The sequence below is a fragment of the Nyctereutes procyonoides genome, unplaced genomic scaffold (genome assembly GCF_905146905.1).
Source record: "Nyctereutes procyonoides isolate TBG_1078 unplaced genomic scaffold, NYPRO_anot_genome, whole genome shotgun sequence".
NCBI classification, from domain to species: Eukaryota; Metazoa; Chordata; class Mammalia; order Carnivora; family Canidae; genus Nyctereutes; species Nyctereutes procyonoides.
Window position 1 is genome coordinate 14,913,798 of NW_026575044.1, and position 25,873 is coordinate 14,939,670.

General features: G+C 38.7%; 1 protein-coding gene across 4 annotated transcripts in view; it reads left to right on the plus strand.

Moving 5' to 3' along the window:
* The window catches only part of ASH1L (ASH1 like histone lysine methyltransferase), a 176,288-nt gene that overhangs the window by 35,037 nt on the left and 115,378 nt on the right, over positions 1-25,873 (plus strand). For all 4 annotated transcript variants that reach the window (XM_055323449.1, XM_055323448.1, XM_055323447.1 and 1 more), the window contains one exon: positions 20,146-24,715. In XM_055323449.1, coding sequence (XP_055179424.1) covers positions 20,146-24,715 — 4,570 coding nt within the window. The remainder of the gene's footprint in view (positions 1-20,145; positions 24,716-25,873) is intronic.

The following is a 25,873-nucleotide window of genomic DNA, read 5'->3' on the forward strand; positions in this document are numbered from 1 at the left end:
ATTTTTAACAGCCAAGTTTTTACCTACTATATATGTTTTACCATCAGTTTTGGAAAATATCTGAAAGCCAAGTTTACAAGCTTACAATACAAAGGTCTGCTGCTGTATTAGGAAGTCAGAGTTTAGAAGGTGTGCAAAGGCATTCTGACACAAATGCGCAGATGGTAGATATGCTAGGATGTTTTAGCTGGTTTTAGCCAAGCTACATGGAAATTAGTAACACCTCAGAATACACGTGAAAGCAGAAAGATGATCCTAACAATTGCAGTAGTAACTTTTTACAGTAACAACAGTGAAATAAGATAGAACCTGCTTCTCAACACCATATTTTCATTTTTTGCCAAAATTGCTGAGTGTGATTATCCCATAGTTCCTTGTCTAGTCCTTCATTGCATGCATAGAGTCTACAGAAGGCTGCGGAGCAAATCACAGACAATTAGAAGCCAGAGGCAAAAGAGAGCTTGATAGCTTTTCTTTAAGCAGCTTGTTGATTGTGACTGCTAGGAATTATCAGAAAACTGGAAGTTCCCCTGAGCGTACTTGGTTGACACAGCTTTCTGTTAATTTCAATCTCAAGAAGTAAGTTAGCTAAGATAAAAATGAAAAATTAGAAAAATTAATTTGTTACTAAGTTCTTAAATAAAAAGCAAAAAGAAAAAAGTTTCATATGCAATGAGAAAGGAGGGAGGATGAGTGGGTAGAAAGTACTCAGCTCACATGTACCTAGTTCTATGAAAGGTTTCCTGGGCACTAACCTCTGTGCTTCCCTGCGTGTATTTGTTTTATAATGTGTGTCATGTTATAGTGCAGTTATATGCTTGTCTTTTATTTACCAGTGAATGAATGTTCCTTGAGTGTAAGGTTGATCATTTTAGTTTTTGTATTTAAGAATCACAAACCATGCTTTATTTTTTTTATTTTTAATTTTTATTTATTTATGATAGTCAGAGAGAGAGAGAGAGGCAGAGACACAGGCAGAGGGAGAAGCAGGCTCCATGCACCGGGAGCCCGACGTGGGATTTGATCCCAGGTCTCCAGGATCGCGCCCTGGGCCAAAGGCAGGCGCCAAACCGCTGCGCCACCCAGGGATCCCCACAAACCATGCTTTAAAAATAGGTCATTAAGATTATGGACTGTGTGTTAAGATAGGTCAGCAGTTAAAAAAAAAAAATACCAGCACCAAAAAAACCCATTAACATTTAGCTTGGTAATAAGAGGATTTGTTTCTATAGCCCTAAGATGGTGCTCTTTGCATATATTTTCCTAATTAAACTACTCATAAATATTTTCTCCTTTCAGTTACTAAAAGCATTTATTAAAACTATTAGGTCTATTTCAAACAATCTATAGTTTGCTACTTTTAAGAAATTAGTGTTATTACCTGTGACTGTTTCATGAATTTCCGGGTAAATCACAACTTTAGTGATTTCCCTTAGAAAACCCATTTGTAAAAAAAAAGAAAAGAAAAGAAAACCCATTTGTCTTATAATAGGTCAAACATAACCTTTCTTAATTTTACCACAATAGAGTGATAAACTAAGCTGTCTGTAATATCTCCATTCAAAAACAATCCCACAAAAAAATAAAAAAAATCCCACATTAGGTTCTTAGTTTAAGAAAGCATTTTTAGGTGTCAAACACCTCTTCAAAGCATTTATTTTTTTATTTTTTAAAGATTTTATTTATTTATTCATGAGAGACACAGAGAGAGAGAGAGAGAGAGAGAGAGAGAGAGAGAGAGAGAGAGAGATAGAGACACAGGCAGAGGGAGAAGCAGGCTCCATGCAGGGAGCCCGACATGGGACTCCATCCCGGGTCTCCAGGGTCAGGCCCTGGACCAAAGGTGGCGCTAAACCGCTGAGCCACCCGGGGCCGCCCCTCTTCAAAGCATTTAACACATCTTAGTGACTCATCCTCTAAAGGTGGTACAAGATGAGCCCAAGTGACACTGTTTTATCTATACTTCTGTCAGGTGTCGTTTATTCCAGTTCCTTTTTAATTAGTGTTTCTGGTTGAGGCTTCTTAGCTCTATCCAGGGAATAAGAGGTCACATTCTCTCATCTTACCTGCACCTTGTGAGTTAAGTGCCATCTCTGAGTGAACTCTTTCTCATACTAAGTCATAAAAGGATCCAGAATTTGAGGCTACATTATCCCACTGCTACCTTTCCACTCCTATGTTATTACTGACAAAAGTTATTCAAACAGGAAGACCTGATGGTGTTCAGGTATCTTCAGGTCCTGCTTTGAATGGAGTTCTTTTGTCTTACCTTCATATTGATCGTTATTTTGGAAGTTGCTTGAGCTAGTTATTTTGTAGTAGAGAAGAGAACAGCTGGCACAAAGCCCAGCTTCTCCATGGCAGCCGCTATTATGCACATTGTCCTGGATCTTCACATTTCAATAAAGCCTTCCTTTTACATACACAAACAGCTAAGGGGGCAGCTATGATCTGTCTTAAGCCTTGGAGACAAAACAAGATGCCACTCTTTTCCCAAAATACCGTCTATTATGGAAGCATCTGCTCCTGTAAATGGAGGGGAAAGCAGATTCTGTCTATTGCAATGTGCAGCAGACTCTGCTATAAATGTACCAGGAAAATTCAAACTATCATAGTCAGTTTCATCAGGCTCATCCTCAGTTCTTTTCATTTTGTGGTAGAAACTTCTTTAATCAGTGCTGCATTTGGCTGATTGAGCAGTTCACGTTCTCTTAAAGTGCTAGATTTAAGGATACCTGCTTGACTCTGTATTGTGGTTTGTTTGGTATACAAAATGAGGTATGGTGAATGTGAATATCTCTCATTTCATTGTTGATCTTGCTAATGGAAAAAGTCATTATTGAACTACATTAAAAGAAAGCATAGGTTTCCTTAAGTCCCAGGGAATTAAGCCTAAATATTATCATGCTGACTTGCTAATTCACATGCTGCTTTTTATGGTTGCCTGTTCATATCTTTTATTTCATTTTAATGACTGTAAATCACTCCAGGGATGCTCACATACAGACTGCTCCATAAGTGCCCGTTGCTAATTAATTTTGAGATATAGCTGCATAGAAACAAATGAAGACTTTGGGGGAGACATCAGAATTAAAGGCCTTACACGATGAGATAACAAAACCTAGGGGGGAAAAAAAACAAAAACAAACAAACAAAAAAAAACCTAGGGATTTTATGAAATTGAGCCAGTCAGACGTCTCTATATTTCTAGTTCCTTTTTTTAAAGATTTTTTTATTTATGAATTTATGAGAGATATATAGAGAGAGGCAGAGACATAGGCAGAGGGAGAGGCAGACTCCATCCCAGGACCCGGGGATCACAACCTGAGCCGAAGGCAGATGCTCAACCACCCAGCCACTCAGGTGTCCCTATATTTCTAATTTCAAATGTAGTTTTATAAGTAACTTAACATTTCTTACTATCGTTGGGGAAAAATTTGTCCATAAACCTCTTTCCTTACATTTTTTAGTGGCTATCCTAGCATTTCCCCAACACAGTTATAATAATTAAACTAAGTCCATTTTTAGATAACACTGGCACTTCATGGGTACATTATAATAACAAAATAATCCAAATTTCTTCTTCCCCCTCCCTTTTATGTCAATAATCATTGTTCATTTCACTTCTATATAAGGATATATATAATTTTATATATATATATATATATAGAATTGTACTTTGTCAAATACATTGTTGCTATTATTTTAAACAAACTTACCTATTAGGTCAATTAAGAATAAAAAAAATGAAAGTTTATATGTCATCTTCACTTTTTCCTTCCTCAGTGGTCTTCCTTTCTTAGTTTATCTTTATCTAGTTTCTGAAATATTTTTGTTCTCTCTGAAGAATTTTTAACATCTTGCAAGGCAGGTCTGCTGGATACAAATTCCCTCAATTTTTGTCAGTGAAAATATTTCTTCTTCACTTTTTTTTTTTAAAGATTTTATTTATTTGACAGAGAAAGTGAAAGAGCAGGGGGAGTGGCAGAGGGTTAGGGTTAGCAGACTACGCCCTGAGCTCTACACCCTCTGATAAGGAGTTCATGACCTGAGCCAAAGGCTGACACTTAACCAGCTGAGCCACTCAGGAGCCCCTCTTCTTCACTTTCATTTTTATTTTTTTTTTTATTTTTTACTTTTTAAAAGATTTTATTTGTTCATGTGTGAGAGAGAGAGAGAGAGAGGCAGAGACATAGGCAGAGGGAGAAGCAGGCTCCATGCAGGGAGCCTGATGTGGGACTCGATCCCTAGGACTCCAGGATCACTACCTGAGCTGAAGGCAGACAGCTTAACCGCTGAGCCACCCAGGTGTGCCACCTCTTCTTCACTTTTAAAGGATAATTTCACAGGGTACTGAATTCTAGATTGGTGATTTTTTTTTTCTTCTAACACTTTAAATCAATTTCAGTCCACTGTTCTTCCTTGCACATTCCAAGAAGTTGGATATAATTCTTAGGTTTGCTCTTTTGTATGAAGGTATATTTACCCTTTGGCTTCATTTAGGATTTTTTCCTTTATCTTTGATTTTCTGTAGTTTGAAAACAATGAGTCTTGGTATAGGTTATTTTGGTTTTGTTTTGTTTGCATTTATCTTATTATTCTGTGAGTTTTTTGTACTTGGTTTGTAGTGGCTGGTATTAAATTGGGAATATTGTCATTCATTATTTCAAATATTTTTCCTGTTCCTTTCTCTCTCCTTCTTTTATTCCCCTTATGCAAATGTTACAGTTTCCCACACTTTCTATATCTATTGTCCTGTTTTTTTCAGTCATTTTCCTCTTTGCTTTTTTAGTTTTAGAGGTTCCTATTAAGATATCCTCAAGCTGGGAGATTCTTTCCTCAGTTGTATTTCGTCTGCTAATGAGCTCCTCAAAGCCATTCTTCATTTTTAGTGTTTCTGTTCTCTAGAACTTTTTTTGTTTCTTTCTTAGAATTTCCACCTCTCTGCATGCTTCACTTACCTGTTTTCACATGAGGTCTACCTTATCTATTAGCATATTCATCATAGTTGTTTTAAATTTCCAGTTGGATACTTTGACACCCTGTAGTATTTAAGGAGGATTTTTTTTTTATTAACTTTTTATTAAAAATTTTTTAAATGGGGCAGCCCCGGTGGCCCAGCGGTTTAGCGCCGCCTTCAGCCCAGGGTGTGATCCTGGAAACTCTGGATCGAGTCCCGCATCGGGCTCCCTACATGGAGCCTGCATCTCCCTCTGCCGTGTCTCTGCCTCTGTGTGTGTGTGTGTGTGTGTGCCTTTCATGAACAAATAAATAAAATCTTTAAAAAAAATTTTTTTTAATGTATTAGAAAAAATAATATGAGCTGACTTGAGGGACAGAGGGGGAAGCACCCTGCTGAGCCAAGATTCAGGGCTCAATCCCAGGACCCCGGGATCATGATGTGAGCCAAAGGCAGACATTAAGCCTGATTTTCTTTTTTTTTTTTTTTTTTTTTTAAGATTTTAATTATTTATTCATGAGAGACACAGAGAGAGGCAGAGACACAGGCAAAGGGAGAAGCAGGCTCCATGCAGGGAGCCTGATGTGGGACCTGATCCCTGGACTCCAGGATCATACCCTGGGCCAAAGGGAGGTGCTCAACCACTGAGCCACTCTGGCATCCTTATTTGTTTATTTTAGAGAGAGAGAAAATATGTGAGTTTGTGGTGGGGAGAGGCAGAGGGGGAGAGAGAGTAAGAGTCTAGAGCAAACTCTGCACTGAGCCCAGAGCCTGAAGAGGGGCTTCGGGGCTTGGTCTCGCACTGCTGAGGTCACCAGCTGGGCTGAAGGCAAGAGTCTGGCTGACCTTTAACCAACTGAGCCACCCAGATGCCCCTGAGTCTGATTTTAATGCTTTCAATGTCTTCAAACTGTGTTTTTTGTCTTAGTATATCTTGTAATTTTTTCTTGATGAGTAGGCATAATGTACTGGGTAAAAGGAATTGCTGTAAATAGACTTTTAATGATATAGTGGTAAGGTGTGAGGGGAGGGGAGATAGTCTTTAGTCTCATCACTAGGCCTCACTCTTAGGAAGCCTGCATTTCTAGACTGTGAACTTCACAAATGCTTCTCAGTTTCCCCCTCTCCTCTTGAGGTAGGACAGGATGGCTAGAGTAGGCTAGAGTTGGATGTTTCCCTTCCCCCAGAGCAGTTAGGTTTTGTTAAATTCCAATAGGTTTATATACTCTGCTTAGTAGTGTCTCCTGAGGGCAGACCTTATTAATATAATACTCTGACATATTTCAAAATAGTTCTCTTTCTCCCTCCTCCTCTGGGAAGTGGGATAGGGGGTTCTCATTGTGAGAACCTGGTTATAGATACAGGAGCCTAAAACTCAGAGAAGTGTGGAGGATGGCAGTGGCTGATTCCCCCAGGAGTTTTCAGCTCCCAGATGGTTGTGCACTAAGCCTCTCACAGTTTGGAAGTTACAGTTCAGGGCTCTCTACCAATGTTTCAGCTCGTTTTTTTCTGCTCTGGTAATTTAGGACTCTCTTTAGGTCACTTCAGTTTGGGGGACAGTAGTAGTTTGCCCTGTGACCTACTTCCAGTATGGGTGTAAGAACACTTGTTGAGGGGATCCCTGGGTGGCTCAGCGGTTTAGCGCCTGCATTTGGCCCAGGGCGTGATCTTGGAGTCGCGGGATCGAGTCCCACGTCAGGCTCCTTGCATAGAGCCTGCTTCTCCCTCTGCTTGTGTCTCTGCCTCTCTCTCCATGTGTGTGTTTCTCATGAATAAAATAAATGAAATCTTAAAAAAAAAAAAACTTGTTGATTTTTCAATTTGCTTAGCTTTTTACTTTTTGTTAGGATGGAGTGGTAACATTCCAAATTCTTCATAAACTTTGTATCTGTAGACAGTGCAATGTTGGTGTGTGTAATTGCTTTACAAGATAATAGAGTTGTCTAAATTTCCATCTGCATCTCAGCTTTCATTGCATGAACACTAGTTTCAATATATGCCATGTAATAGAACAGTAGGTTGAGGAACTTCCCACCCCACTCACACACTCCTAAGGCACAACATTGTTTCAGTGGGTTCCAGTAAACAAACTACTTTGAATAAGTTTTCCTATGTTGATGTTGTTATTTGTAGAGTAACATTAGAGCTTTCCATATATAAGTCACTTTTTTTTTTCTAACCATGTAATAAGGCTAGTTCTTCTTGTTTCATTAAGTACATGGCAAATTAATCTTAAAATCTCTGGTGTAACAAGAATGATGAAGGGCAGCCTGTTTGGCTCAGCAGTTTGGCACCGCCTTCGGCCCGGGGCGTGATCCTGGGTCCCGTGTCGGGTTCCCTGCATGGGGCCTGCTTCTTTCTCTGCCTGTGTCTCTGTCTCTCTGTCTCTTTCTCTCTCTCTCTCTCTCTCTCTCTCTCTCTCTCATGAATAAAAAAATAAAATCTTAAAAAAAAAGAATGATGAAAATAGCCTACTACTGTATTTATGTTTACTGACAACAAGTCTGTGCTCTAAAACTCTAAACATACAACTTGAGGATGTGAACAAAACTTTTTTTTTTTTTTAAGATTATATTTATCAGAGTACCAGCAGGGAGAGGGGGAGGGGGAGAGAGAGAGAAGCAGTGCAGTGGAACCTGAGGCAGGGCTTGGCTGGATCCCATGACCCTGGGATTATAACCTGAGCTGATCATATACTTAACCAACTGCATCACCCAAGCATCCCTGAACAGAATATTCTAGTCTGATGATTCCCAAGTCATTCATAGCCTTCACTATATTTGTTCTTTTCTCAGTATTAATTAGATGATAATTTTGCATATTTTTCCTTTTTTTTTTTTATTCTATTTATTTGAGAGAGAGAGACAGGGGTAGAGGGAGAAACCGACTGCCCACTGAGCAGGGAGCCCGACGCAGAGCTCGATCATGGGATCCTGGGATCATGACCTAAGCCCAAGGCAGATGCATAGCTGACTGAGCCACTCAGGCGCCTATATTTTAACAGTTTATTTTAGTCAGATTCATTCGTTTAAGCAGTGTGACATGCAAGTATCTTTCAGCAGAAACCAAAGCAGAAGTTTATCATCTCATGCTGTCAAGCATGCATGTTTTTATGTATATGAATGTTTGATGTGCAAGAAACAGATGCAGCATATTTAATCATATTCACATTTTGTTTACAGTAGAATGAGATTTAGGAACAAGTTTTTTTAATAGGATGTTTTCTCAAAGGAACTTAGTGGGCAGATCTCAAAAAAATATTTTTCAACTACTGAAAATGATTGTCAGTCTGTAGCAGTGCTTCAGAAAGCATTATTCAAATTTTAGGCCCTCGGCAGCCTGGGTGGCTCAGAGGTTTAGCGCCCCCTGCAGCCCAGGGCATAATCCTGGAGACCCGGGATCGAGTTCCGCATCCGGCTCCCTGCATGGAGCCTGCTTCTCCCTCTGCATGGAGCCTGCTTCTCCCTCTGCCTGTGTCTCTGCCTCTCTCTCTGTCTGTGTCTCTCATGAATAAATAAATAAAATCTTAAAAAAAAAATTTTAGGCCTCCTGAATCATACACCTTAAAGCATTTAATTTTTTTTTATGAAGAACCACACTTGTAGATGTTTTGTTTTCCTCTAATATTTCCTACTATTTAAGATACTTTATTATGTCCAGATCAAAGGTTATATGATTGAAGATGATTTATTTTGGAGTTTCCTCTCGTGAAACTTTGAGCTAAGTTGGCATGCTTTTTTTTAAATTTTTATTTATTTATTTATTTATGATAGTCAGAGAGGGAGAGGCAGAGACACAGGCAGAGGGAGAAGCAGGCTCCATGCACCGGGAGCCCGATGTGGGATTCGATCCCGGGTCTCCAGGATCGCGCCCTGGGCCAAAGGCAGGCGCTAAACCGCTGCGCCACCCAGGGATCCCAAGTTGGCATGCTTTTAATTAATTTTCATACAACATGAAGAATTGCTAAAGAGGATTAAAGAGTAAAACATTTTACTTAAAAGTTAATGTTTAATGTTACTTAGCTTAGTGCACTAAAATTCTAGGAAGGTGAAAATTATGATATAAATGCAAGTCTGTTATTTTATGATTATTTAAATTCTGTTAGCATCTGTTTACTTAATCTTAAAATAATGTTCATATTAATCTAGATAACTAGATTGTCAATGTCCTTGCTTATTTAACTATTTGATAGTTTGTTTTAGAACATGAAACTAACAGCTTTTGTGATTATAAGTATTTCAGCATTTCAGTTTTAAAATAATACATATCCCTCTGCTTACTAAATGTTAACACCTGATGCCTTTAAGGAAGTTCTTCCTGTTTCAAATAGAATTCTTACCTTTATTTGAAAGTGAAAATTCAAGTAATACCACAAATCCAAGTGTCATGCCTTATTTGTATTATTGACAATGTTAGACTGATTATAACTAGTAGTAATCTATTATGGTGATTACTCCTAGTTTTGTGATACCAGAAAAAACATGAAAGTAAACATTCAGTTGTTTGACTTTCTTGAGACTGAAGCCAAACGTGGTAAAAATCTGCCTTCAAGTATAAATTCATAGTATCCTTTAGAAGGAGATTCTTTTTTTTAAGATTTTATTTATTCATGACAGAGAGAGAGAGGCAGAGACACAGGCAGAGGGAGAAGCAGGCTCCATGCAGGAAGCCGGACATGGAACTCAATCCTGGGACCCCAGGATCATGCCCTGGGATGAAGGCAGGTGCTAAACTGCTGAGCCACCCAGGGATCCCCTAGAAGATACTTTTAAATATTTCTGTAATTTTTATTCTTTTCCTGTCTTCCTCTTTATAATTTACCCATTCATTAGATTCTGTGAATATGTCTCCTGAGGTCTCATTATTTTCTTTATTCTTCACTTCTTGGTAGTCACTCATAGTAATGGCAAAGTATAAAAGCCCTATCTTTTAGCATTTATTTCTTCCCTTATTCTAGTGAGTTTGAATGTGTTTTCTTGTTCTGCTATTTAATTCTCTGCTTCAAATTGTCTGTGCATATCTTTGTTCATGTTTAAGATATTGTTTGTTATTATTTTTTAAAAGCTATATACCAGGACGCCTGGGTGGCTCAATGATTGAGCATCTGCCTTTGGCTTAGGTTGTGATCCCAGATCCTAGGATCAAGTCCTACATCAGGCTCCCCACAAGAAGCCTGCTTCTCCCTGTGCCTATCTGCTTACCTCTCTCTGTCTCTCATGAATATATGAATAAAATAAAATAAAATAATAAAAAATAAAAATAAAATAAAGCAAAGCTATATCTCAGTGGGGATCCAGGGTGTCTGAATTGGTTAGGCATCCCACTTTTGGATTTGGTTCAGATCATGATCTCAGGATCTGGAGATCAAGCCCTGTCTTGGATTCTTCACTGAGCCAGGAATCTGCTTCTCTCCCTCTGACTCTGCACCTCCCCCTGCTTGTGTGTTTGCACGTGCTCTCTCTCTCTCTCTCAAATAAATAAATAAATAGTGTGGTTTTTTTTAACTATATCTCCATGTTTTCCTTTATATATTTTTTTGTAACCTTTCTCCCAGAAAAATAGTCCCCTAGAGAAGAATTTAAAATAGATCTGCAGGACAGCCCGGGTCGCTCAGTGGTTTAGCAACACCTTTGGTCCAGGGCAGGATCTTGGAGACCCAGGATCGAGTCCCACGTCGGGCTCCCTGCATGGAGCCTGCTTCTCCCTCTGCCTGTGTCTCTGCCTTTCTCTCTCTCTCTATCTCTAATAAATAAATAAAATCTTAAAAAAATAAATAAAATTGATCTGCCTTTTATTCTTTTTTTTTTTTTTTTAGATTTTTTATTTATTTATTCATAGAGACACAGGCTCCCGGTGCATGGAGCCTGCTTCTCCCTCTGCCTGTGTCTCTGCCTCTCTCTCTCTCTCTCTCTCTCTCTCTCTCTGTGACTATCATAAATAAATAAAAATTAAAAAAGGTTGAAGGATAAAACAGCAATTTCAAGAACACAGGAGACAGATGAGACATCTGAAGGCATACTAGGAGACAAAAGAAAAAAATTAGTTATAGAAAAGTGCAATTAGAAGCAGCACAAGAAAACAGTGAGGAAGAAGGACAAAATGGACATGAACAAAGTTCAAAAGGATGGGCAAGGTGTGATACATATATGGGTAAAAGGGGAAGAAATACTAGATTTTTAGATTTAACAGATAAAATAAGTACAGTCCACATAGTGTCAAAAAAACAAGATTTTTTTTAAAAGTTAGGCTGTGAAAAGTCAAAGTGTAACAAAAATGTGATGGTGTCTCAGGCTACTAGGATTGCCATAACAGCATATCACAGACCAGATAATTTTAAAACAAATTTATGGGATCCCTGGGTGGCTCAGCAATTTCGCGTCTGCCTTTGGCCCAGGGTGCGATCCTGGAGTCCCAGGATTGAGTCCCACGTCGGGCTCCTGGCATGGAGCCTGCTTCTCCCTCTGCCTGTGTCTCTGCCTCTCTCTCTCTCTCTCTCTCTCTCTCTCTCTCTCCCTATCATAAATAAATAAAAATAAATCTTTAAAAAATAAATAAAAATAAAAACAAATTTATTGGGCAGCCTGGGTGGGTCAGTAGTTTAGCACCGCCTTCAGCGCAGGGCCTGATCCTGGAGACCTTGGATCGAGTCCCACGTCAGGGGCCTGCATGGAGCCTCCTTCTCCCTCTGCCTGTGTCTCTGCCTCTCTCTCTCTGTGTCTCTCATGAATAAATAAATAAAATCTTTAAAAATGGAAAAAAAATTTGTTTCATCACAGTTCTCGAGTTTACAAGTCTGAGATCATTTTGCTGTCAAGGTTGATTTCTGGTGAGGACTCTCTTCCTGGCTTAGATATAGTCACTTTTTTGATGTTTCCCCACATGACCTCTTCTATATCAATGCAGAGCAAAGAGATCTATGAGTACTCTTCTTCTTACAGGGACCCCATTTTTATTAGATTTGGGCCTCACCTTTCTAATTTCATATATGCTGAAATAAAGGTCTCTGGACCTTGTAAGAGAATTCAATGAAGTGACTGACAGTAATAAATGAGAAATCAATAACCTTCATATGTATACAAAGAATCAGAAGATAAAATGGAAGAATAGATTTCCACATAAAAGAAGTGAAATATATAGAAACAAAAACTATCAGGGCTTAAGATCTATATGAAGAATGCTTCAAAATACTATTGAGTTTTGAGCAAATGGAAATGGTTTTGAAAAAGATCATCATGAAGTTCTCCCAAAATTTATCTGTGAATTTTTTATTGTGGTAAAATATATATAGTGCCACATTTACTTTTTAAACTGTCCCACATTTACAATTGTGTGGGCATTAAGTACATTCACATTGTCGTGAATCACTACCTGTAGAACATTTTTGATCTTCCGCCAACTGAAATTCTGTACTCCACTTAACATTGACAGAACAGAGCTTCCCAGCTCTGCAGCCCCTTGGCAGCTGCTACTGTACAATCTGTCTATAAATTTGACTACTCCAGGTACCATATAAATTGAATCATATAATATTTGTCTTTTTGTGATGGGGTTATGTCCTTTAGCTTAATGTTCTCAAGGTTCATCCATGTTGTATAGTATATGTCAAAATTTCCTTCCATTTTAAGGCAGAATAATAAACAATTGTGTACATATGCCACATTTTCTTTATCATTCACCTGTCAGTGGACATCAATGGAATTACTTCCTCCTGGCTGTTGGTGAATAATGCTGCTGTGAACATCAGTGCAGAAATATCTACACAAGTCCCTTCCTTCACTTTGGGGAGTATTTGTAAATTTAACAATGGCCGTTAAAATGATACTTTTTTTTTTTGGCACTAGATAAATTGCTTGTACCATTTATATGGAAAAATAAGAGTAGCAGTGACATTTCTGAACCAAGCAGTTACAGGTAGGAATCAGTCTTACGAGAATATAAAGTTAAAATGATGGAACATTGTGGTAGTAGTGAATGTATATAGAGAAAATCAGTGACACAGAATGGAAATCTAGCAGTAGACCCAAGAACTTAATGTATGAAAAGTGTATTTCATGTCATAAGGATGAATGACAAAATGATTTGGTAAATTCTATTGGAACTGAGTAGTTGTCTAGGGATTTTACACATATATGGATATATAAAACTTCAGGAGAATATGATTTTTTTCATCATTTTCTCACAGCTATATATCCTTTTTTAACTTTTTGGATTCATTTTTTTAATTTTATAAATTTAATTTTTTTAAGGATTTATTTATTTTTATTTTAGAGAGTAGGGAAGGGGCAGAGGGAAAGAGAAGGAAGAGAATCCCAAATGGACTCCTCAGTGAATGGGGAGCCCAATTTGGGGCTTGATATCATGATCATGACCTGAGGGGAAAACCAGGAGGTGGATGCTTAACCACTGAGCCACCGAGGTATATTTATTTTTAAAGAGAGAGAATGGGGTGGGGGTTGTCAGAGGGAGTGAGAGAATCCCAAGCAGACTCCCCACTGAGCATGGAGGTAGATAGGGGGCTCAGTCTCACAACCCTGAGATCATGACTTGAGCTGAAATCAAGCCTCAGATGTTTAACCAAGTGAGCCACCAAGGCGACCCTCACTGCTGTATTTCCTTTGAGAATCAAAATATGCCTTTGTTTTTCACATTTGAAAAGCATCTCTGATTCCACTTCATCTTCTAGCTTTTCTGATTCCCTGTTATTCATTACTTGATTTTACATTTTTCTCTCCCCATTCTCTTTTAAACTCATTCCAATCAGGGTTTTGCTCTTGGACTTAACTGTGCAACAGCACTTTCTGTAACCCACAACTCCACAGTGCCACCTCCAGCAAACAGATCCATGCTGTCGTTTCTGTTGGATCCATCAGTGGCAGTTGGCAGTCAGCAGTCAGCCCTTGTGGAGATGGGTTCCTTGCCTCAGCTCTGGGGTACCACATGTTCACTTGTGCTTCTGCTTCTCCCGCCTTCTGCTCTTACCTGTGGCTCCTTAGTCTTTGCTGGCTCTTCTAAATCTCATGATGTGGCTGTGCCCCAGCATTTTGCCATTAGTCCTCTTTTCCATTCACATTCACCTTTACCTGGCTGCATTAGCCAGCCTCAAGGCTTTAAATGTCTGTGTGCTGTTGTCTTGCAGATTTGAAACTTCCTGGTCACACTTCTCTGTTTGGTGGTAGAGGCCATTTTAGTCATACCACAACCAAAACTGATCTCCTGATAGTTATAAGTGTATGTGGCCTTCTCATCACTTAAACTAGTTTACCCTAGTCCAGGGTCTCTATTCTCTCTTGTCCAAATAACACTATGGCTTACTAACAAGACTCCATGGAGCTACACCCTCAAGTCCCTGTCATTTAACAAAGCTTTATGAAGAAAGCAGCTGGAGGGAGGAGTTGTTTAAAGATTTAAGTGACATCACATCACTCTTCTGCTGAAAACCTTCTTGGGACTCCCTATTTCCTTCAGAGAAAAAGCTCAAGCCTTTGTAAGAGCCTAAAGGCCCTCATTGGTGTGCTCCCCATCACGTATTGTATTGCTGTCCGCATTCAGTTGCTCAAATCATGCTACACCAGCATTGTTGATGTTTCCTTTCATAACTTCCTCACTTCTAGTCTTTGCCCATGTGTCATCTGGCCAATGAGGCATCACTCAGTCACACAGCTCAGTTTCGCAGCCTCTCCTAACTCTCTCAGTGGCCTTCAGTTTTTCCCATAATAATCACCATCTTGTAACATAATATTTTTATAATACTTGGTTTTCTTTATTATCTTTTTTTCTATTAAAACATAATCTATGCAAGAACAGGAATTTTCTCTTTATTATTTGATATATCTCCAACGCTGAGTAGGCATCCAATATACATTTGTTGAATGAAGAATTAGGTCACATACCTCTTCTGTGTAAAACCTTCCAATGGCTTCCCCTCTCTTGGACTAATAAAAGTTTGTCAAGTCTGCCCCTCTACTTCCTGCCACACTTAATTACAAACTTAACTACAAACACTTACTTCCATGCTGAGCAACTGTGCACGACCCGCAAAATCATGTGACAGGACATTCAAAATAACAGGTAATAAATAGAAATACAAAAAAGCCCACATTATAGGTTGTGAAATCTTAAACACTGACAATGGGAGTACACACTCTTCTCTTCACATTTAGAATGGTCACATCCCACCAAAAAACTCATGTAGCATGTTGTAAACACTAAATAGAAAACTACAGATAGCTCTTGAGCACAAACCCATTAATTACAAACTTGGCTATCATTACACAATTGCACCAGAGAAGCTCCTGCCACAGGGCCTTTCCTCTCAATGTTTTATCTTTGAGATATTCTCTTCTCAGGTAACTTACCTTTGGCTTTCTGTGCAGATGTGGTCTTCTCAATCAAGACTTTCCGGACAGCCTGTCTTAATATTGTAAATGCTTTCCAAGCCTAGTCTTTCTTCTTCTTCCATGCTCTTATTTTCTGCATAGCACATTTCACCACCTGAAATACTGAATATATGATTTACCTTTTTATTACTTCTACCCTGCTCATGCATTAGAATGAACTCTCCATGGTGAAAGGGATTTTTTTTCGCTGCTTTTATTCTTGGCACTTAAATAGTAGGTATTTAGTATTTTCTGAAAAAAATGAGTTCTTGATTAAGCAAGAATTCAAGATAATAAAATAGTGTTCTCAAATATTAATTTAGAATTAGAAAAATCTTTTTTTTTTTAAGATTTTATTTATTCATGAGAGAGACAGAGAGAGACACAGGCAGAGGGAGAAGCAGGCTCCATGCAGGGAACCCGACATGGGACTCCATCCCAGGTCTCCAGGATCACACCCTGGGCTGAAGGTGGCACTAAACCGCTGAGCCGCCCAGTCTGTTCCCGAATTAGAAAAATCTAACAAAAAATTTATTCATGAAAGTAATGTTATTTATGAAATATTTAGAAGTAAACGACAGCAAGTGTTTAGGATCTATTTTTTTTTAATTTTTATTTATTTATGATAGTCACAGAGAGAGAGAGAGAGGCAGAGACACAGGCAGAGGGAGAAGCAGGCTCCATGCACCGGAAGCCCGATGTGGGATTCGATCCCGGGTCTCCAGGATGACGCCCTGGGCCAAAGGCAGGCGCCAAACCGCTGCGCCACCCAGGGATCCCTAGGATCTATTTTAAATAAGATATTATAAATATCCAGTAACACCAAAAAATTTAAATAAATTTGCTCTGTTATTGTGGTGCTGATGTTAGTGTTGAGATATCTTTTTTCCTATCTTAATATACAAAGTTAAAGCCATTTGGATTTTTTGAAATTTCAAATGGATTTCAGAGCCACCTGGAAGTATACATATGCAAAAATAATAAGGAAACCTTATGAAAATGTTCTAAAATTAGTGGTTTTGGATATGCAAGTCTGTGAATATACTAAAAAAACATTGAATTTGTGCTCTAAAAGGGAGAATTTTATGGTATATGAATTCTATCTAAATAATGTTATAAAAAAAATAAATAAATAATGTTATAAATAAAATAGCCAAGAAATTTCTACAGGAATATAACAAAGAAAAATTAGTCCTTTCAAGTATTAAAACTTTTTATAACGTTATAGTATCAATATATTATATTAGGGGCTCAGGATCCTACAAAGGTAAATGTGAGTGAAGCAAAATGGCTTAAAGAAAGACCCAAATATAAATAGATGATGAATGTATTTCAAGTCAATGAACATGGAGTAGTGGAAAACTTCCTTTTGAGGTAAAAGATGTGTACCTACTCACATATTATTTTAAAATTCAAAGGAAAAAGAACAAAAACTGAAAAGGTGGTCAAGATTGTCGTCTTCAGGAGGGCATGACCTTTTCAAGTTCACTGTAATAACAGCTGTGAAGCTAGAGACCCTTGGGTTGACTCTAATGGTTAAGGTTTGTGAAAGGAGACTAAATGTAAATCTTACCGCACTTACCTGGTTAGGTGACCTTGGGCAGGTAGTATCTCATCTCTTCTCATGTGTTCTTACTGATCTTAATTGCAGTCCCTGTGTCATGCAGCCTTGGGGCTTCACTGACAACCAGTGCGAGGTGCTCAAGAGTTTTTCATGTATATTTGAACGCATAAAAGATTGTAACTTGTTTAAGAAATCTAACAGGAAGTGGAAAGATGACTGACAAATTGGGGGAAATGGGTATAATGTGAGAGAAAAAAAAAAGAACTATTCTCTCCAACATACTGAGGGCTCTTCTAAATCAGTAATGATCAACTCCAAAATATAGAAAGAGAATTGGGAACAAGGCCTTAAACAGTTACTTTCATGCTGAGGAACTATGCATGGCCCGCAGAATCATGTGATGGGACATTCAGAATAACAATAAATGTAAAAAGAAATACAAAAAAGCCCACGTTATAGGTTGTGAAATCTTAAACACTGACAATGGGAATACACAGTCTTCTCTTCACATTTAGAACGTTCACATCCTACCACAAAACTCATGTAAGCATGTTGTAAACACTAAACAGAAAACTACAGATAGCTCTCGAGCACAAACCCCACAGTAGGGCAAGTTAGTTCATGCACATGTAGCCTTTACAAAGAGCTGTAGTGGGAACCACCTGAAAAAGATTTTATGTGCTTAAATGAGCAAAAAGCCTTTGATTAAAAACAGGACAATAACAAGTAGATTTGAAAATGAACTTAAAAAGTAATTAATCCTAGAATTAATGGTATTTGAAATGAAAATGTAATAATGAACTTCTTAGAATGGTAAATGGGAGGCAGTAAAATTTCTGAACCAGGCTAAAACCAAACCACCCAAATTGACAGTGTTGAATTTCAGAATTATCAAGACCAGGTTGTCAGATCGTATTGTTACTGCTTTAAGAAGCATTGCCTAACAGTGTAGGAAATCACACATCCTAAATTGTTATCTTGAGTTGCAGAAGAGTATTGTTTGTACAGTCTGGATTTTTATAATGAACTCTTTTTTGGCTTTAAAAAAAACTTTTTCTCCCTTTGGTACATAGCTGGTCCACATGTGTAACTATTTATTGTATATCCCTTTAGACCTAGCAGTCGTCCTCTAAAGGAAGTAATTGAACAAGTAGGTAAAGATTTATGTTGGGACGCCTGGGTGGCTCAGTGGTTGAGCATCTGCCTTCGGTTCCACTCAGGGCATGATCCCGGGGTCCCGGGATTGAGTCCACATCAGGCTCCCCACAAGGAACCTGCTTCTCCCTCTACCTATATATCTGTCTCTCTCTGTGGGTCTCTCATGAATAAATAAAATCTTTTTAAAAAAAGATATAACTGGATATTTATCATATATTCATAATAAATAACTGGAAATTATTTTAAATTCACCAAGTAGGCAGTTGGTTTTATGAATTACGGACTATTTTGAAACCATTGAATCAGTAGTCTAACATCTCATTTATTTGCACAGAATGGTATCTTGTATTATTTAACTGAGCTACAAACAAAAAGCATTTTGGGCCCATTTTTATGAAAGAATGTACGTGTGTATGTTGTGTGTGTGATGGAAATACCTGAAATATAAAAGTATTTATCCATGGATGATAGCATTTTCGCCTCTTTTTAAATAAGCATATTTGGAATAAAGCTCTTTTCATGTTGAAAAAAATGATATGCCTAATAGGATGTTTTGATACAATAACCTTTTCATTGGCTGGTATGTAATATACCTTCTTAAGTATGGTACTTATCATTTACTAGTTGTCATTTTAAAGGGCTCTTAGAAAAATATAAGATGATACTATCACCAGTACCAAATGTAGTTTTCAACACCTTATTAATATTATGTCATCCACTCAGTTTATCTAATATCAGGATTTGAAAGAAAATATTTTTGAAGCCAAAACAAAACTGTGTATGTCTTTGTTGTTGTTTTGTTCTGTTTGTTTGTTTTTTTATTACCTGTTTATCATTGACCATTTAGTGTGGCAAACTATCTTAGGCTGATTTCTGATAGAGATGAAAACCCAGATTCGACTTTAGTCCTTTAGCAAATTATGGGAGCTCTTTATATCTCTACTTTCGGGGAGAATTTTAAAAATAACTTTTTTATTGAAATATAAATACAATACAAAATACAAAAATACAATGAATTTTCACAAACTCAAACACCCCATTTAGCCAGCATTCAGGTTAAGAGAACACTGCCAGCACCCGTTAAACTCTCCTCATGCTCCTTTCCTTTTACTCCTACCCCATACCATACCCTTTTCCTGACTTAATATTATAACTAGTAATGCCTGTTTGTGAACTTAATATAAATGGAATTATATAGTATACAGTGGCTCCTTCCACTTACTGTTAGTAAGAACTTAATTCTCTCTTTTGGACTCAACTCCTCCAATTTTGTTCAAGAGGAAACAGACTTTTTTGACAGTCTCCCTATACAACTTACAAATGTGAAGCTTGTAAGTAAAGAAACCTCTTACATTTTCTTCCCATTCTATTAACATTCTGTCTTATATAAGACAGATTTAGGTCAGTTTTAAAATTGGAAATGTAGTTTTCAGATACAAATATATTTAAAAATACTTAAAATAATAACTCCTCTTAATTTTTAAATTTTGAAAAGTAATTGTGAAAGTACAGAATGAGAATATCGTGTTAATAGATAAATAAAAAAAAAAAAAGACCATGAGAGAGAGAGCGCGCGAGAGAGCAAGGGCTAAAGGAGTGGAAATGGGTGGGGTCGTATCGCGCTGGTTGGAAATCTTTGAAATCAATGAAGGAGGTAGGCAGTGATCGATTGTTTTAAAAGAGGACCATGGGATATTATTGTAACTAATAATATTTCTCTTTTCAAAAACAGTATATTTCTATGCCAATGTATATTTATTCAATTTAAAGTAAAGTGAGAGTAGACTGTTAATTTGCCTTTTTTAAAAATGTCAAAAATAATGGGGATATTTCTAAATACCAAGTAACATATAGGTTTATATGGTTGGTTGAAAGTCAACAAAGATAACATTTTGCTAGCCTCTGATAGCAGTAGAGAAACTCAAATCTTATGTCATCACTATAACGTTCATTAGGTTTTTTCAGAAAACACTATTGCCTTTTATCTGATAGTGATCAGTTGATTTGTTCACTTGTAAGCTAAACTGAAATGACTGAAATGATAGGTTTATTCTCTCTCTGAAACCTTTTTCTTGTTCAAATTTTAGGACCCTTCAAAGTTGTGCAAGAAAACAGGTGATGTTGCAGCCGTTGAATGCCAATCTGAAGAGAGCATCCATCTTCATTCACAGGCAGAAAACAGTCCTTTGTCTAAGAAGCTTTCTCCAGGACACTCAGAGATGACAGATTACATGAATGCAGCATCATCTACTCTTGTTGGTAGCCGGGATCCTGATTTAAAGGATAGAGCATTACTTAATGGAGGAACAAGTGTAACAGAAAAGTTGGCACAGCTTATTGCAACCTGTCCTCCCTCTAAGTCTTCCAAGACTAAACCGAAGAAGTTAGGAAGTGGCACCAGTGCAGGATTGGTTAGTAAGGATTTGATCAGGAAAGCAGGCGTTGGCTCTGTAGCTGGAATAATACATAAAGATTTAATTAAAAAACCAGCTATCAGCACAGCAGTTGGATTGGTAACTAAAGATCCTGGGAAAAAGCCAGTGTTTAATGCAACAGTAGGATTGGTCAATAAGGACTCTGTGAAAAAACTAGGAGCTGGCACTACAGCGGTATTCATTAATAAAGACTTAGGCAGAAAGCCAGGGACTGTCACTACAGTAGGACTGCTGAGCAAGGATTCAGGAAAGAAGCTAGGAATTGGTATTGTTCCAGGTTTAGTGAATAAGGAATCTGGAAAGAAGTTAGGACTCAGCACTGTGGTCGGACTGGTTAATAAAGACTTGGGCAAGAAGTTGAGTTCTACTGTCGGTCTAGTGGCCAAGGACTGTGCAAAGAAGATTGTAGCCAATTCAACAATGGGATTAGTTACTAAAGACATGGGAAAGAAACTAGTAAGTTGTTCTATGGCAGGATTGGTCAATAAAGATGCCATAAACCTTAAAGCCGAAGCACTGCTCCCCACTCAGGAACCACTTAAGGCTTCTTGTAGTACAAACATCAGTAGTCATGAAAATCAGGAACTTTCTGAATCCCTGAAAGATAGTACCACCAGCAAAACTTTTGAGAAGAATGTTATACGGCAGAGTAAAGAAAGCATATTGGAAAAGTTCTCAGTTCGAAAAGAAATCATTAATTTGGAGAAAGAAATGTTTAATGAGGGAACATGCATTCAGCAAGACAGTTTCTCATCCAATGACAGGGGGCCTTATGAAACCTCAAAGCATGAAAAGCAACCTCCCGTGTATTGCACTTCTCCGGACTTTCAAATGGGAGCTGCTTCTGATGCATCTATGGCAAAATCCCCGTTTAGTGCAGTAGGAGAAAGCAATCTCCCTTCCCCATCACCTACTGTATCTGTTAATCCTTTAACCAGAAGTCCCCCTGAAACTTCTTCACAGTTGGCTCCTAATCCGTTACTTTTAAGTCCTACCACAGAATTAATGGAAAACATTTCTGAATCCGTTGGGAAGAACCAGTTTACTTCTGAAAGTACCCACTTGAACATTGGTCATAGGTCTGTGGGTCACAGCATGAATATTGAATGTAAAGGGATTGATAAAGAGCTAACTGATTCAAAAACTGCACATATAGATATTCCAAGAATAAGCTCTTCCCTGGGAAAAAAGCCAAGTTTGACTTCTGAATCCAGTATTCACACAATTACCCCTTCAGTTGTTAACTTCACTAGTTTATTTAGTAACAAGCCGTTTCTAAAACTTGGTGCAGTATCTGCTTCTGACAAACACTGCCAGGTTGCTGAAAGCCTAAGCTCTAGTTTGCAGTCCAAACCATTAAAAAAAAGGAAAGGAAGAAAAGCTCGGTGGACTAAAGTGGTGGCAAGAAGCACATGCCGGTCTCCAAAAGGGCTAGATTTAGAAAGATCAGAGCTTTTTAAAAGTGTTTCATGTAGCTCACTATCAAATAGTAATTCTGAGCCAGCCAAGTTCATGAAAAACATTGGACCATCTTCATTTGTAGATCATGACTTCCTTAAACGCCGATTGCCAAAGTTGAGCAAGTCCACAACTCCATCTCTTGCTCTCTTAACTGATAGTGAAAAACCATCTCACAAGGCTTTTGCTACTCACAAATTATCCTCCAGTATGTGTGTCTCTAGTGACCTTTTGTCTGATATTTATAAGCCCAAAAGAGGAAGACCTAAAGCTAAAGAGATGCCTCAACTGGAAGGTCCACCTAAAAGGACTTTAAAAATCCCTGCCTCTAAAGTTTTTTCTTTGCAGTCTAAGGAAGAACAAGAACCCCCAATTTTACAGCCAGAAATTGAAATTCCTTCCTTCAAACAAAGTCTTTCTGTATCTCCTTTTCCAAAAAAGCGAGGCAGACCTAAGAGGCAGTTGAGGTCACCGGTCAAGATGAAGCCACCTGTACTATCAGTGGCTCCATTTGTTGCCACGGAGAGTCCAAGCAAGCTGGAGTCTGAAAGTGACAACCATCGAAGCAGCAGTGATTTCTTTGAGAGTGAGGATCAGCTTCAGGACCCAGATGATCTGGACGACAGTCATAGGCCAGCTGTCTGCAGCATGAGTGACCTTGAGATGGAACCAGATAAAAAAATTACAAAGAGAAACAATGGACAATTAATGAAAACAATTATCCGCAAAATAAATAAAATGAAGACTTTAAAAAGGAAGAAACTGTTGAATCAGATTCTTTCAAGCTCTGTAGAATCAAGTAATAAAGGGAAAGTGCAATCCAAACTCCATAATACAGTGTCAAGTCTTGCTGCCACGTTTGGCTCTAAATTGGGCCAACAGATAAATGTCAGCAAGAAAGGAACCATTTACATAGGAAAGAGAAGGGGTCGAAAACCAAAAACTGTCTTAAATGGCATTCTTTCTGGTAGCCCTACCAGCCTTGCTGTCCTTGAGCAAACTGCTCAACAGGCTGCCGGCTCAGCATTGGGACAGATACTTCCCCCTTTACTGCCTTCATCTGCTAGTAGCTCAGAGATTCTCCCATCGCCTGTTTGCTCTCAGTCTTCTGGGACTAGTGGCGGTCAGAGCCCTGTAAGTAGTGATGCAGGCTTTGTGGAACCCAGCTCAGTGCCATATTTGCATTTACACTCCAGACAGGGCAGTATGATTCAGACTCTTGCGATGAAAAAGGCCTCAAAGGGGAGGAGGCGACTTTCTCCTCCTACTTTGTTGCCAAATTCTCCTTCACACTTGAGTGAACTCACCTCTCTGAAAGAAGCTACTCCTTCTCCCATTAGTGAGTCTCATAGTGATGAGACCATTCCCAGTGATAGTGGAATTGGAACAGATAATAACAGCACATCGGACAGAGCAGAGAAATTTTGTGGACAGAAAAAGAGGAGGCACTCTTTTGAACATGTTTCTCTGATTCCCCCTGAAACCTCTACAGTCCTGAGCAGTCTTAAAGAAAAACATAAACATAAATGTAAGCGCCGGAATCACGATTACCTCAGCTATGACAAGATGAAAAGGCAGAAACGAAAACGGAAAAAGAAATACCCCCAGCTCCGTAGCAGACAGGATCCAGACTTTATTGCAGATCTGGAGGAATTGATAAGTCGGCTGAGTGAAATTCGAATCACCCATCGAAGCCATCATTTTATCCCCCGAGACCTGCTGCCAACTATTTTTCGAATCAACTTTAATAGTTTCTATACACATCCTTCTTTCCCCTTAGACCCCTTGCACTACATTCGAAAACCTGACTTAAAAAAGAAGAGAGGGAGACCTCCTAAGATGAGGGAGGCAATGGCTGAGATGCCCTTCATGCACAGCCTTAGTTTTCCTCTTTCTAGTACTGGATTCTATCCCTCCTATGGCATGCCTTACTCTCCCTCACCCCTTACAGCCACTCCCCTAGGATTAGGTTACTATGGAAGGTACCCTCCCACTCTCTATCCTCCTCCTCCTTCACCTTCTTTCACCCCCCCACTTCCTCCTCCTTCCTATATGCATGCTGGCCATTTACTTCTCAATCCAACCAAATACCATAAGAAAAAGCATAAACTACTTCGCCAGGAGGCCTTTCTCACAACCAGCAGGACTCCCCTCCTTTCCATGAGTACCTATCCTAGTGTTCCTCCTGAGATGGCCTATGGTTGGATGGTTGAGCACAAACATAGGCATCGTCACAAGCACAGAGAACACCGTTCTTCTGAGCAACCCCAGGTTTCCATGGACGCTGGCTCTTCCAGATCTGTTTTGGAGTCTTTGAAGCGCTATCGATTTGGAAAGGAAACTGTTGGAGAGCGATATAAACATAAGGAAAAGCACCGATGTCATATGTCCTGCCCTCATCTCTCTCCTTCGAAAAGCTTAATAAATAGAGAAGAACAGTGGGTCCACCGAGAGCCTTCAGAATCTAGTCCATTGGCTTTGGGATTGCAAACACCTTTACAGATTGACTGTTCCGAAAGTTCTCCAAGTTTATCCCTTGGAGGATTCACTCCCAACTCTGATCCGGCCAGCAGTGATGAACATACAAACCTTTTCACAAGTGCAATAGTGCAAGGCAGCTGCAGAGTTTCAAACCCTAACTCCAGTGGCCGGAAGAAATTAACTGATAGCCCTGGACTGTTTTCTGCACAGGACACTTCACTAATTCGGCCTCACAGAAAGGAGCCACTGCCTTCCAGCGAAAGGGCAGTACAGACCATGACAGGTAAGAGGGTTATTTTCTTCCCTTGTTATTTGTGCTGGAAAAGGAGATTATTTTACCCACAGGTTTCCTGATACGTGTATGTGGACCTTTAATAGATCTGGTTTTTGTTTTGGTTTTATAAGTAAATATGAAATGTCTTCAGAGTTCTCACTTTCAACAGATGTGAGAAGTAAGATAAGGCCTGTCTTTGCATTAATTTTGAATTTTGAGAAGAGATTGATTATAAAATTTTGGAAACCAGGGAAGATGATTCTTTCTTGTGCAAAAAGGCCATTAAATGGCTTCTTCAGTGATAAACGGCTCATAGATATATGTTAGTAGCTGTGCAGAATTTTTAATATATGCTCACCTAATAATTATAAGTGATTTTATGTTCTAGGAAGCAGTTAACCCTGTATGTCTCATAATAAAAATCTACACATCAGCTTCATAAAAGATAACAATATTCAGAGGGACTTCATTGTGCAGTTATCTCTGCACATATCTCCCCATAAGAGCTGCTTCAATTGCATATAAAATGACAGGAAACAAAACTAGAGAATACATTTGTAACATCTACAAGCTTCTTAAGAATTGAAACAAAGAGGGATCCCTGGATGGCGCAGCGGTTTGGCACCTGCCTTTGGCCCAGGGCGCGATCCTGGAGACCCGGGATTGAATCCCACATCCGGCTCCCGGTGCATGGAGCCTGCTTCTCCCTCTGCCTGTGTCTCTGCCCCCTCTCTCTCTCTCTCTCTCTCTCTCTGTGACTAACATAAATAAATAAAAATTATAAATTTTTATATATATAAAAAAAGAATTGAAACAAAGAGAAAATAAGGAACAGGAAGCAGTTGCCCAATCATGCAAAAAGCATTTCTAATCAGAAGTTCTGTCAGAGAGCTCAACCTTGGAGGTTTGTAAATTAACCCGAGGGAGTTCATACAACCTCTCTTGTTACAAGTAAAATTATGTGTATGTTTGCTTGTGTGTGTGTTTTCAGGAGAAAATGCATATGTTCCATCAGATTCTCCAAGTAAATTCTCTAAGCCACCATATCCATTTCTATAAAATGGTAATAATAGGGTAATCATGAGAAGTAATGAGATTATAGTGTTTACTGAAGGGATTTGCACATAGTAAGTACACAGATGTTAATTGGCAGTATTGTTCCCCAAA